The 15,113-nt window shown below is 44.4% G+C and overlaps 1 protein-coding gene across 1 annotated transcript in view; it reads right to left on the reverse strand.

Annotated features, from left to right (window-relative positions):
- Positions 1-3,780: 3,780 nt before the first annotated feature.
- The window catches only part of tenm4 (teneurin transmembrane protein 4), a 537,020-nt gene continuing 525,687 nt past the window's right edge, over positions 3,781-15,113 (reverse strand). Inside the window, exon 28 of the mRNA XM_068033916.1 lies at positions 3,781-4,602. Coding sequence (XP_067890017.1) covers positions 3,844-4,602 — 759 coding nt within the window. The 3' untranslated portion in view covers positions 3,781-3,843. The remainder of the gene's footprint in view (positions 4,603-15,113) is intronic.

Below are 15,113 nucleotides of genomic sequence, written 5' to 3' on the forward strand. Positions count from 1 at the left end.
GAAAGACAAAGCATTAGTACAGATTAGGTGTGAATACACTGAATGTTGAACAGCAGCAAGTGCAAACCTGAAAAAAAACCTGAAAAAAACAGTGGGTAAGCAAACTGAACAAACTAAGATGAAATGAAATAAATGCAAAAAAAATTGTAAAAAATGTAAAAAAGAATGTAAAAAAAAGGAAGAAAAAAATAACTAAAAATGAAAGTAAAATGGGGGGCTGTCATGCTCTGAAGTTCAATAATTTCAGAGCATGACAGCCCCCCATTTTACTTTCATTTTTAATTATTTTTTTCTTCCTTTTTTTTACATTCTTTTTTACATTTTTTACAATCTTTTTTTGCATTTATTTCATTTCATCTTAGTTTGTTCAGTTTGCTTACCCACTGTTTTTTTTCAGGTTTTTTTTTCAGGTTTGCACTTGCTGCTGTTCAACATTCAGTGTATTCACACCTAATCTGTACTAATGCTTTGTCTTTCAACACACCATTAACATATTGTTTGCCTTTGCTCCGTGACCTTTTGGTCAGCTATGTGGCCTGGTCCAATCTGCACCTTCTCCTTTGTTATCTCTTGCCCAACCCCCACCTCACTTGTTTATAATCTGTGACTTTTCTAATATTTGTCAGTTCCGAAGAAGGGTCACTGACCCGAAACGTTAACTCTGCTTCTCTTTCCACAGATGCTGCCAGGCCTGCTGAGTGATTCCAGCATTTCTTGTTTTTGTTTCAGATTTCCAGCATCCGCAGTATTTTGCTTTTATCTTAGTTTGAATATTTGATTTCTAACCCTATAAATAACTCAAACATACTGTTGTCTTCTTAAACAAACAGGGTGCAACTCATATACCACCATGATTAAATGCTGTATCAAAGCTTCTCCTCGTAGCTTTATGAGATCATTCCTAACTATAACATATAGGTAAATGATGACCGCTACTTCACGGTTTCACAGAGAGAAACCATTCCCAGTGAAACTTGTTAGCCCACTGTAAATATTTAATGTCAATCTAAACAATAAATTCAAAGCTGAGGTTTGAACCAGTTATCAGAATGTTAATTATCTGTGATGACTTTGTGATCACAACCTCACATGGTGTAGGTTCACCAAGACACTATGCCCTGAAGTGATAGGATACATATTTGCACCCATGGTTTCCCACAAGACAAATACTTTGGCCTTGATGTGATGGCAAGGCACTGAGCAGATGCTAAGCAACCTCCCACAAAGCAGATGTGAAAACTGGGTAGCAGTTCCTTCCAGTGTTGGATTGTATACAAACAATATGGGCTTGTTTTTACCAGCCCCTCGACACTGTGGGTTGTGACCAGGGGGGGCCTTAAAATACTTGGGGGAGAGGCCCACCACGACCCACGACGCCTAGAAGTTCCCACCACATATTACTGGCGGCTGTGAGGCCTCAAGCGGCTGGACCGTCATTTAAATATTAAAATGTATTAAAATAAATGGTAATGAAGTTATCTGGACTGGGTGGCCGTCCCACAGTGATATTATGGGTGTCGGCCGCAACTCGTGCGTTTTCGGAGGCGAGATACTGGTGGGGACGGGGGAGGACTAAAATTATCAGGGCGGGAGGGGGTGAGAATCAGGGAAAACTATTCCTATTGGTTGTCGGGATGATGGGAAGGGGTTGAAGGTCAAAGCTGCTGAGGTTCGGGCGGGGGCGGAATGTTCGGAATTTCAAAAAGTGTTTTTTTGGGGGGATAGGTCAATTTATGTATTGACTACTCGGAGGGGGGAGGGGTTTCAAAGTTAAATTAAATTTTTATTGACATTTTTATCACAGTGGGACCTTTAAAGATGTGACTGTAACTGAAGGGCTTGAAGCCCTTTAAAAATGGTGTCGGACGCCATTGTCAGGGACGCAGTGGCCACCCCCACTACGTCATCGGGTGTGGCTGCTCTGCCCGCTCCATTTAAATGAGTCCCCACGCGAAATATCGTGGGGGCTCAGGGACTGCGCATCCGTAACAGTCAGCCCTATAAGTGGTCTGAGAAAACATTACCTACCTGCTCTTTCTGGAAGGAAGGGCATGTGGCACAGGGCATATTTAACATAAGGAAATAAAACATATAAAAATTGGATAAACTTACATTGCACACAATACTTTGAAGTTATTTAGAAAGGGGATTTTTTTTTTGAAATGTCCAACTGCAATTTTTCTCACTGAGGATTCTCATCAGTGATACTAAAAGGGTTAATAGGTATTAGTCCACTTTCATTGTATATATTGAATCAATGCTATCAAAAAATACAAAGATTAACCCCCCACTGTATGCTAACAGCTGTTTTTATTTGTTGTGCACACTATATGATCCACTTCTTATAAGGAGACATTAAATCTGCTGCAGACAGGGTGTACTTATGGTCTAAAAATGGTTGCAGTATATAATACAAAATGCAGAAAAATATAAAAGAACACATAAATAAGAACTGGTCAATATTATAAATTTGGGGGATTATATAATACTTCCATTTAACAGCATATCACACCATTTATGTTACTTTAACTTCCAATTAAACAAATATAAAATCAGAAAAATACGCCCAAAGTAAGTCACCATATTTTAAACATTAAATGATTTTCTGATGCTTGAATTGCACAGTAACAAAGCAATAATCATGAAACTGCTCCGAAGTTCAAAACACATTGGGTCATAATAACAATATCATGAGATATTAATATTGTGATGCATCTATGTATATAAATGCACACGCATCAACATCGCCCAATCCTTAAACACACATTAGACCAGTTCAGAGAACATTAAACACTTATTTAAAACCTAGAGAAGAAAGGAAACAACACAAATTAGTAGCCAACAATTAGTGTTAATTGGGCACTTTAACAGGTTCAGTTCGATACAGGCATGAAAGATTTTCAACACCTGGTTCTTGTGCTGTGGATTACATCTTAGTTGGTCGAGTGAGAGATGGGATTTTTTCCACTGAACCATCCAATCCCATGGTGATTAAAATGAAACAATGAATTGAGATAAAGAATAAATGGATAAAGAAAAGAAATATGGATTTTTTATTTTAATAAAAAGTCAAACTTAAAAAATTAAAACAGAAAAACAATGGAAGATAAACAGAAGCAATAAAAACAAACACAATTAAAAAATTCCAAACTAAAACGTTTTCAGGCTCTCAACTTACCTATAGTATGACTTCTAATTGAAATCAAGTAAAAAAAATTCAAAACACAAAATAACCTTTTTTATTTCCACTGAAGACTACACAGGGACACTGCTGTAGTTCTAGAAGTTATCTACATTTGCATTTATTTACAGCCTTGCTTATTTACACAATCAGAATACAGTATTAGAAACATAAGGGTTGAGATTTGTCTCAAATTAAAATCAGAACCGTAGGAAAGTTCTCACACGAGTTGTTACTTTCTGCGCCAATATAAAATGCAGATGTAGTCCTTTGCTGCATCAAAATCCATCTTCTAAGGAATCCCAAAGAATTAACAAAAGAAGCCTATGATAATCCTTTAAATTTTTAAGTAGACACTAGCAGATCACATTTCTTTACTAGTAATGTCTCAATCTTGGTTCTGACTTTGAAACTGACTGTAAACCAATAGCTCACAGTTCTCATATTGTTAGAAAATAGCAAAAAATCACTGTGATCAAACTACTGCAAAATACCTTCTGCTCAATGTAAAATGTGTGAAGACAAAAAAGAAGAAAAAAAACTCAGCACGTTGCAGGAATTACAGTGCAACGATTTAAAAAATAATTGTAACAACACAGCCTGAAAAATGGCCACATAAGCAGCTGTCTTTGGCAAAGTGGTTGGCACATAGTCCTTTACTGTTACCTCTTGCCCATTTCACTCTGTCTCATGAAATGGATATTATTTACACTGTCTGACAATTCAGGGTATTGCTCAACAGTTTTTATAAAATAGCCGTCATAGCCTTGCACCCTGCCAGTGATCAGCAGCTGCTGCTTTTCTCCCTCTGTCCATGAGCGAGTGCCATCCTCTCCATCTTGCAACCTTTGCTGTTCCCTAGTCCAGGCTTGTGCTACAGCTCGCTGCCTGGCCAACTCCAAGACTCGAGCCTTCTCTTCATCCATTGTTGTCCCATATCGTGTATTTAAACATAACAAACCATACTGAAGTTTAATATCAGTATATCTTCTAGTCCTTCCATTCAGAACAGTATTAATTTGAGACACAGTAACATTAACTCCATTCTCCAGGGTTCGCCTTCCACCACTAAGGCCCAAAATAGTGAGATCTCTTTCTGCAGGCCCCAGTTTAATGAAATAATGTGTGTCCACGCCATCAATGGTGAAGTGGAAATTTTCCAGATAGTAGGCATTATTCAACACCGCAGCGACTCTCCTTCCATCCTCATTGGCAACACTAATGATATCAGTGCTTACTCTGCCTCCTCTCACAGCAAATTTCACCCCTTTGCCAAGGATGGAACCACCTGTTGCAAACTTCTTCAGCTGTGCTTTTGGCTGACACCCAGCTCCACTTCCTCCATAAATCCGACCGAAGTGCTCTAGTGTAACAAAAGCTTTGAGTTGCTTCTGTACTACACATTGGACTCCTAAAATAGACTAATGAAAAGAAAAAAATGACATTAACAAGCATCTTCAGTAAAAAAAAACCTTATTCACAACATTGGAACACAATTACCTTTTGAAGGTCTTTTCTTATGGTCTGCTATGCAGTTTCAAAAGCGAGAGCAACCATTTCATGAGGAAATTCTATGATGAAATTCTTTACCAGTATTGGTTATGACAAGTTTTGCAAATTGCTCAATGCGTTCAGTTTTAGAAAAATTTGAAGATTTAACAAAAAATAGTCATAGAGTTATACAGCACAGAAACAGGCCCTTTGGCTCATCGTGTATGTGCTAGCCATCTTGCAGCTAACTATTCGAATCCCATTTTCCGGCATTTGGCCCATTCAGCCTTGTACGCTATGGCATTTCAAGTGCTCATCTAAATACTTCTTAAATGTTGTGAGGGTTCCTGCCTCTACGACCCCTTAGGTAGTGTTCCGATTCCAACCACCCTCGAGGTAAAATTTTTTTCCTCAAATCCCCTCTAAACCTCCTGCCCCTTACCTTAAATCTATGCCCCCTGGTTATTGACACCTCTGCTAAGGGAAAAAGTTTATTCCTATCTACCCTATCTATGCCCCTCATAATTTTGTATACCTCAATCAGGTCTCCTCTCAGCCTTCTCTGCTCTAAGGAAAACAAGCCTAGCCTATCCAATCTCTCTTCGTAGCTGAAATGCTATGTTGCCCAGGAACCATCCTGGTGAATCTCCTCTGCACCCTCTCCAGTGAATCACATCCTTCCTATAGTGTGGCGACCAGAACTGTACACAGTACTCCAGCTATGGCCTACTTAGTGTTTTATACAGCTCCATCATAATCTCCCTGATCTTACATTCTATGCTTCGGTTAATAAAAGCGTATCCCATATGCCTTCCTAACCACCTTATCTACCTATGCTGCTGCCTTCAGTGATCTATGGACAAGTACAACAAGGTCCCTCTGACCCTCTGTACTTCCTAGGGTCCTACCACCCATTGTATATTCCCTTGCCTTGTTAGTCCTCCCAAAATGCATCACCTCACACTTCTCAGGATTAAATTCCCTTTGCCACTGCTCCGCCCATCTTACCAGCCCATCTATATCGACCTGTAATCTAATGCTTTCCTGCTGACTATTTACGACACCACCAATTTTTGTGTCATCTGCAAACTTACTGATCATACCTCCTATATTCACATCCAAATCATTAATGTACACTACAAACAGCAAGGGTCCCAGCACTGATCCCTGCGGTACACCACTGGTCACAGGCTTCCAATCGCAAAAACAACCCTCAACCATCACCCTCTGCCTCCTGCCACTAAGCCAATTTTGGATCCAATTTGCCAAATTGCCCTGGATCCCATGGGTTCTTACCTTATTGACCAATCTCCCATGCGGGACCTTATCAAAAGCCTTACTGAAGTCCATGTAGACTACATCAACTGCTTTACCCTCATCTACACACCTAGTCCTCCTTGAAAAATTTAATCAAATTTGTTAGACAAGATCTCCCCCTGACAAAGCCATGTTGACTATCCTTGATTAATCCTGTCCCTCAGAATTTTTTCCAATAGTTTCCTTACCACTGTGTTAGACTCACTGGCCTGTAATTACCTGGTTAATCCCTACTACCTTTCTAAAATAATGGTACCACATTTGCTGTCCTCCAGTCCTCTGGCACCTCTCCTGTGGTCAGATAGGATTTGAAAATTTGTGTCAGAGCCCCTGCAATCTCACATAGCAGCCTGGGTTACATCTCAGCTGGGCCTGGGGATTTATCTACTTTTAAGTCGCTAAAACAGCGAATACTTCCTCCCTTTCAATGCTAATTTGTTCAAGTATATCACAAGCCCCCTCCCTGAACTCTACACCTACATTGTCCTTCTCCATAGTGAACAAAGAGGAAAAGTAATCATTTAAAACCTCACCTATGTCCTCCAGCTCCACACACAGATTGCCAGTTTGGTCCCTAATGGACCCTAATCTTTCCCAGGTTATCCTCTTGCCCTTAATATACTTATAAAACGCCTTGGGATTTTCCTTCATCTTGCCCGCCAGTGTTTTTAAATAACCCCTTTTCACTCTCCTAATTACTTTTTTTAAGTACCCCCCTACACTTTCTATACTCCTCTACGGCCTCCGCTGTTTTCAGCCCTCTGAATCTGCCCTAAGCCTCCTTTTTTTTCCTGATCCAATCCTCTATATCCCTTGACATCCAGTATTTCCTGGACTTGTTGGTCCTACCCTTCACCTTTATGGGAACATTGGCCCTGAACTCTCACTATTTCCTTTTTGAATGACTCCCACTGGTCTGATGTAGACTTTCCTACAAGTAGCTGCTCCCAGTCCACTTTGGCCAGATTCTGTTTTATCATATTGAAATCGGCCTTCCCCCAATTCAGTACCATTATTTCCAGTCCATCTTTGTCCTTTTTCATAGCTAACTTAAATATTACAGAGTTATGGTCACGATCCCCGAAATGCTGCCCCACTGACACTTCGACCACTTTTCCAGCTTCATTCCCTAAGATTAGGTCCGGTACCGCCCCTTCTCTTGTAGGACTTTCTATGTGCTGGCTCAAAAAGCTCGCCTGGATGCACTTTAAGAATTCAGCCCTCTTTAAGCCTTTTGCATTAAGACTATCCCAGTTAATATTGGGGAAGTTGAAACCTCCTACTATTATTGCCCTATTATTTTTACACTTCTCTGAGATTTGCCGACATATCTGCTCCTCTATCTCTCCCTGACTGTTTGGAGGCCTGTAGTGCACTCCAAGCAAATTGATTGCCCCCTTTTTGTTTTTACATTCTACCCATATGGCCTCATTTGAGGAACTTTCTAAGATATCATCTCTCCTTACTGCAGTAATTGACTCCTTGATTAATAGTGCAATGCCACCTCCTCTTTTACCCCCACCACATCACGCCTGAAGATTCTATACCCTGGAATATTGAGCTGCCAGTCCTGCCCTTCCCTCAACCTGTGATAGCAAAAATATCATATTCCCCTATGTTAATCAACACCCTCAATTCATCTGCCTTACTTGTAAGACTCCTTGCGTTAAAATAGATGCAATGCAGCCTTGCATTGTTCACTTGTGCCTTAACAGGTCTATATTTGCTCTGCCTTCCAGACTGACTGTTTCTCTTCTACATTTGACTGTGCATCACCCCTTACTGTACCTCCACTCTGTATCCCATCCCCCTGCCAAATTAATTTAACCCCCGCCACAACAGCACTAGCAAACCTCCCTACAAGGATGTTGGTCCCGTTCCGGTTCAGGTGCAACCCGTCCCACTTGTACAGGTCCCACCTTTGCTAGAAACAGACCCAGTGATCCAGGAAACTAAAGCCCTCCCTCCTGCACCATCTCTTCAGCCACGCATTCATCTGCTCTATCCTATTCCTATACTCACTAGCACGTGGCACCGGGAGTAATCCAGAGATTACAACCTTTGAGGTTCTGCTTTTTAATCTGCTGCCTAGCTCCCTAAATTCTTGTTGCAGGACCTCATCCCTCTTTCTACCTATGTCGTGCGTACCAATGTGAACCATGACCTCTGACTGTTCACCCTCCCCCTTCAGAATGTCCTGCTGCCGCTCCGTGACATCCTTGACCCTAGCACCAGGGAGGCAATATACCATCCTGGAGTCATGTTTGCGGCCACAGAAACACCTATCTGTAACCCTTACGATAGAATCCCCTATCACTATAGCGCTCCCACTCCTTTTCGTCCCCTCCTGTGCAGCTGAGCCACCCGTGGCGCCACAGACTTGGCTCTTGCTGCATTCCCCTGAGAAGCTATCTCCCCTAACAGTATCCAAAGCGGAAAATCTGTTAGTGAGGGAGAAGGACCCAGGGGACTGCTCCACTACCTGTCTAGTTCTTCTACTCTGCCTGGCGTTCACCCATTCCCTTTCTGCCTGAGCAGTCTTTACCTGCGGTGTGACCATTTCCCTGTACATTATATCCACGATGGTTTCATCCTTGCAGATGCTCCACAGTGTCCCCAGTTGCTGTTCCAGATCTGAAATGCGGATTTTGAGCAGCTGCAGCTGGAGACACTTCCTGCACATGTGTTCGCTGTGGACACTGGAAGTTTCCCTGACTTCCCACATTGCTCAGGAGGAGCACTCCACTCTGCTGAGCTGCCCTGCTATGACTTACCCTTAATTTACTCCCTTAAATTACTCAAAAATTAGAGTTTATTTACACAAGGGACCGTGATTTCCTAAAAAACACTACTTACTGTATAAAAAAAAGCTTCTTAAAAATAATCAAAAGCTTTTTAAAATACTTTAAACAAAAGTTTACTACCCTGCTGTTGTACTCTCCTGATTGCAATTGACTGGCCACAACAATACAGTTATTAGATAGCTCAGGCTCTCGTTTCAGATTGCTTGGAGGCCCTGCTTGGCCTTGGAATTGTAACTGGAACAAACATACCCAGACTTGGGCCTTTTATAAGCCTTCATGTAAACGAACTCAGTACATGCAGAAAGGGATTAGAACGAGAAGAGATTTTTGAGCAAATAATTTATTAACCATTATTTAGGAGTGTTATATATGTATACATTGTTATACTATCTGTAAAGTGTTAGGAACTAATTAGCTAGGAACTAGTTCTCCCTTCGTCAGATACAGGAGAAATGCCGTGAACAACAGATGCCCCTCTACATTGCTTTCATTGATCTCACCAAAGCCTTTGACCTCGTCAGCAGAAGTGGTCTCTTCAGACTACTAGAAAAGATTGGATGCCCACCAAAGCTACTAAGTATCATCATCTCATTCCATGACAATATGAAAGGCACAATTCAGCATAGCGGCGCCTCATCAGACCCATTTCCAATCCTGAGAGGCGTGAAACAGGGCTGTGTTCTCGCACCTACATTGTTTGGGATCTTCTTCTCCCTGCTGCTCTCACATGCATTCAAGTCCTCAGAAGGAATTTTCCTCCACTCAAGATCAGGTGGCAGGTTGCTCAACCTTGCCCGTCTAAAAGCGAAGATCAAAGTACGAAAAGTCCTCATCAGGGAACTCCTCTTTGCTGACGATGCTGCATTAACATCTCACACTGAAGAGTGTCTGCAGAGACTCATCGACAGGTTTGCGGCTGCCTGCAATGAATTTGGTCTAACCATCAGCCTCAAGAATACGAACATCGTGGGACAGGACGTCAGAAATGCCCCGTCTATCAATAACGGCGATCACACTCTGGAAGTGGTTCAAGAGTTCACCTACCTAGACTCAACTGTCACCAGTAACCTGTCTCTAGATGCAGAATTAAACAAGCGCATGGGAAAGGCTTCCTCTGCTATGTCCAGACTGGCCAAGAGAGTGTGGGAAAATGGCACACTGACACAGAACACAAAAGTCCAAGTGTATCAAGCCTGTGTCCTCAGTACCTTGCTCTACGGCAGCAAGGCCTGGACAACGTATGTCAGCCAAGAGTGACGTCTCAATTCATTCCATCTTCGCTGCCTCCGGAGAATCCTTGGCATCAGGTGGCAGGACCGTATCTCCAACACAGGAGTCCTCGAGGCGGCCAACATCCCCAGCATATACACCCTACTAAGTCAGCGGCGCCTGAGATGGCTTGGCCATGTGAGCCGCATGGAAGATGGCAGGATCCCCAAGGACACATTGTACAGCGAGCTCGTCACTGGTACCAGACACACCGGCCGTCCATGGCTCCGCTTTAAAGACGTCTGCAAACGCGACATGAAGTCCTGTGACATTGATCACAAGTCATGGGAGTCAGTTGCCAGTGATCGCCAGAGCTGGCGGGCAACCATAAAGGCGGGGCTAAAGCGTGGCGAGTCGAAGAGACTTAGCAGTTGGCAGGAAAAAAGACAGAAGTGCAAGGAGAGAGCCAACTGTGTAACAGCCCCAACAACCAATTTTATCTGCAGCACCTGTGGAAGAGTCTGTCACTCTAGAATTGGCCTTTCTAGCCACTCCAGGCGCTGCTCCACAAACCACTGACCACCTCCAGGTGCTTACCCATTGTCTCTCGAGACAAGGAGGCCAAAGACAGTTGCTATGTTTAAGTGTTCCAGTGGGGGGGCCTCATTCACGGCTGCACTTGGGAGTCATGTTATATGTAACACAAGAATCAGGCACTACAGCACAAAGCATGGTACTGTAATAAACCAGACTGACTTCAGCCTTTTCCAAGATTAAAGTGTGATTCTTTCCAACAGCTGGGAACTAGAAACAACATCAAGATGAAACATGGTGGCAGTGAGTGTCTGTGAGTAAACTTACAATACTTTTTAGGCTGCATTTGCTGACAACGCTACTGCTAGGTGGCGTTGCTATAGCACATGCACAAATGCAGCATGTGTCACTAAAATGTCACAGGCTGCGACTTTAGGCAGCTGCCAGGACTAAAGATGGCGCTGCTCAAATAATCACACGGAGGCAACCTAACAAACGGGTGGCAGCACACAATGGCCAGAGTGAGAGAGAGAGCGAGCGAGTTGGAGCTGGAGGGGGGGTGGGGGAAGGGAGGGAAGGGGGGCGGGAGCGGAGCGGGCCGGGGCGAGGGGGTAGTGGGAGCGGGCCGGGGAGGGGGGGGGGGGTGGCGGGAGCGGGCCGGGGAGAGGGGAGGAGCGGGAGCGGGCCAGGGAGAGGGGGTGAACAGGGCGGGGAGAGGGGGGGAGCCGGAGCGGAGCGGAGAGGGGGAGGGGGCGGGATCGGGCCAGGGAGAGGTGGGAAGCGGAGTGGCCGGACAGAGCGGCTGGTCCCCGCACCCGGCGACACCAAGGTCTTCAGCCGCACGCTCCCCGTGGCTCTCTACGGCCTCCTGCTTCCGGCCCCCTCCATCCAGCCGTTCCCTCCAGCTGCAGATCCCCCATCCAGCCGCTTTCTCCCCTACTTCTCAACAGTCCCGAAGATGCCCACGTCACGCGATGACGTCATCAGCGCATGCGCTAACCAGTCCTGGCAAGCCAGAATGCAGGGCATGCGCAGAGAGCAGGAGCCCATCTGCGCACGAGCGCATCGCGGCGCTGCCTGATAACGTCAGTGGTGGCCAGCGTTGTCAGGATTCACTTTGTATTTTTTAAAGCATCAGATTGAGTAAAGTGACTGACATTAGTGCCAGAGAGAGAGAGAGATAGAAAAACTGAGTGACTCGTGCGATAACTCTAAAAAAAACACAAAACGTATCATGAATTGGGAAGCTGATGATGTCGTAGAGGCATTTGAGAAGTTTAAACAAAAGTGCAATTTGGCATTCGGTAGTTTCCTTAAAGGCACTAGTGCAGAGGAGAGGGTTAGCTATTTCCTTCTGTGGGCTGGAGATAAAGGATTAAATTTATTTAACAGCTGGGACCTAAACGAAGAGGACAGCAGAAACCCAGACAACATTTTTGAAAGATTCAGTACCCATCTCCAGCCAAAATCAAATAATCGCATCTACAAATCTGAATTTCAAGGCCTCAGACAGGAACTAGGTGAGCCTATTGACAATTTTGTAGCAAGATTGAAAAATGCAGCCAGAAAATGTAAATTTAAGGACACAGATAAACTGCTCATCTGGGGTTCTGCACATCCTGAAGTACAGAATGCTCCAATAGGACAGGACAAGCTCACAATATTGCAGGCTCTAGACACTGCCAGAGCACATGAAGTCACAAGCAGACAGAAGAAGACTCTGAACTCCCAAATGGCTAGCCTTCAGTTAAGCCAAGAGACAGATAGCAGGTTGATGCAGTGAAACAACAACTAAAGAATTTTAACCAAAGGGGAGGCGGTGGTGTAGTGGTATTGTCACTGGACTAGTAACCCAGAGACCCAGGTTTTTGCTCTGGGGACATGGGTTCAAATCCCACCACAGCAGGTGGTGGAATTTGAATTCAATTAATAAATCTGGAATTAAAAAAGCTAGTCTAATAACGTCAATGAAACCATTGTCGATTGTTGTAAAAACCCATCTGGTTCACTAATATCCTTTAGGGAAGGAAATCTGCTGTCCTTATCTGGTCTGGCTTACATGTGATTCCAGACCCACAGCAATGTGGTTGACTCTTACATGCCCTCTGAAATGGCCGAGCAAGCCACTCAGTTGTATCTAACCGCTACGAAGTCAATAAAAAAGAATGAAACCGGACGGACCACCCGGCATCGACCCGGCATCGACCTAGGCACCAGAAACGAAAACGGCAAACCCAGCCCTGTCGACCCTGCAAAGTCCTCCTTACTAACAGCTGGCAGCTTGTGCCAAAATTGGGAGAGCTGTCCCACAGACTAGTCAAGCAACAGCCTGACATAGTCATATTCATGGAATCATACCTGACAATGTCCCAGGCACTGCCATCATCAACCCCTGGTATGTCCTGTCCCGCCGGCAGGACAGACCCAGCAGAGGTGGCGGCACATGGTATACAGTTGGGAGGGAGTTGCCCTGGGAGTCCTCAACATCGACTCCGGACCCCATGAAGTTTCATGGCATCAGGTCAAACATTGACAAGGAAACCTCCTGCTGATTACCACCTACCGCCCTCCCTCAGCTGATGAGTCAGTACTCCTCCACATTGAATAGCACTTGGAGGAAGCACTGAGGGTGGCAAGGGCACAGAATGTACTCTGGGTGGGGGACTTCAATGTCCATCATCAAGAGTGGCTCCGTAGCACCACTACTGACCAAGCTGGCCGAGTCCTAAAGGACATAGCTGCTAGACTGGGTCTGCGGCAGGTGGTGAGGGAACCAACAAGAAGGAAAAACATACTTGACCTCGTCCTGGGTGCAGTTCCAACAACACTCAAGAAGCTCGACACCATTCAGGACAAAGCAGCCCGCTTGATTGGCACCCTATCCACAAACATTCACTCCCTCCACCACCGACATACAGTAGCAGCAGCGTGTACCATCTACAAGATGCACTGCAGCAACGCACCAAGGCTCCTTAGACAGCACCTTCCAAACCCACGACCTCTACCAACAAAAGGACAAGGGCAGCAAATGCATGGGAACACCACCACCTACAAGTTCCCCTCCAAGTCACACACCATCCTGACTTGGAACTATATCGCCGTTCCTTCACTATCGCTGGGTCAAAATCCTGAAACTTCCTTCCTAACAGCACTGTGGGTGTACCTAACCCACATGGAGTGCAGAAGTTCAAGAAGGCAGCTCACGACCACCTTCTCAAGGGCAATTAGGGATGGGCAATAAATGCTGGCCTGGCCAGTGACTCCCACATCCCATGAATGAATGAAAAAATAGAAAGACACGCATGGACGACTACATGAATTGATAGTTAGAAAGAAATGTCCCGCATATGGATCAATCTGCACAGCTTGTGGAAAGACCAATCACTGGGAAAAGATGTGCAGAACAAGGCAAGAAGATGGTAGACAAGTCATCAGAGCCAGAATAACAGAGCAAAGGAATAGTGAAAGAAACCAAAACATCCTTACCCTGGAAGATGGCGATGGGTTTGAGAACATGACAGACACAGGAACCATAGAATTGCACGAAATGTCTGGATGTGATAGTTCCCAGAGAAAAGAAATTCACACAACCATTCAGATCAGGAGGAGGCTGAGAAATAAGCCCACAATGATAAATCTGAAGGTGAAGATCGATACTGGAGTGCAGAGTAACATCATCTCGCTCAGACTATACCAGCAGATCTTTCCTGAAAATTTAGAGAAAAATGGTTATCTGCAGGTGCTCTGAAACCAAACAACATCATGCTAACAGCATACGGGGGAACTGAGATTCAACAGCTAGGAACAACCCAGATCAGAGGGACACACAAAGGAAAAGATGTTAACTGTATGTTCTATGTCACAGAGACAGATGGTCCAGCTAACCTGGGGTTGAGCAGTTGTGAAGAGCTGCAGAGTATCTCAGTAAACCATGAGGTGAAGGAGGCGACAATGAGGGTTGAAGATAGTACACCTGTTGAAAAGCATCCTCTGATATGAAGCAAAGAAGATCTGGTACAAATGTACCCAGAGTGTTTTGATGAGACGGTTGGATGCTTCAATGATTTTCAGTATCACATCACGATTGACCCAGTGATGAAACCAGTGATTCATTCCTCACGTAAAGTACCAGTAGAACTAAAAGGAAAGCTTGAAAGAGAGCTCCAAGAAATGGAAGAAAAGAAGGTGATCGCCAGAGTCACAGAGCCTACAGATTGTGTAAATTCCATCATGGTGAGAAAGAAGCCAAATGGACAGCTGATAATTTACCTAGATCCCAAAGATCTTAACCAAGCAATAAAGAGGGATCACTACCCTCTTCCAACATTGGAAGAAATCACACCAGCACTGGCAGGGGCAAAAGTTTTCAGCAAGCTCGATGCCAGAAATGGCTACTGGAATGTGAAGCTAGATGCAGAATCTTCACTGTTGACAACATTCAACACACCCTTTGGATGGTACAAATTCCTGTGTCTACCCTTTGGCCTCAAAGTGAGCCAGAATGTGTTCCAACAGAAAGTAGACGAGACATACAGGGGGTGCAAAGGAGCAGTCAGCATAGCTGATGATATCCAGAT

The sequence above is a fragment of the Heterodontus francisci genome, chromosome 6 (assembly GCF_036365525.1).
Source record: "Heterodontus francisci isolate sHetFra1 chromosome 6, sHetFra1.hap1, whole genome shotgun sequence".
NCBI classification, from domain to species: Eukaryota; Metazoa; Chordata; class Chondrichthyes; order Heterodontiformes; family Heterodontidae; genus Heterodontus; species Heterodontus francisci.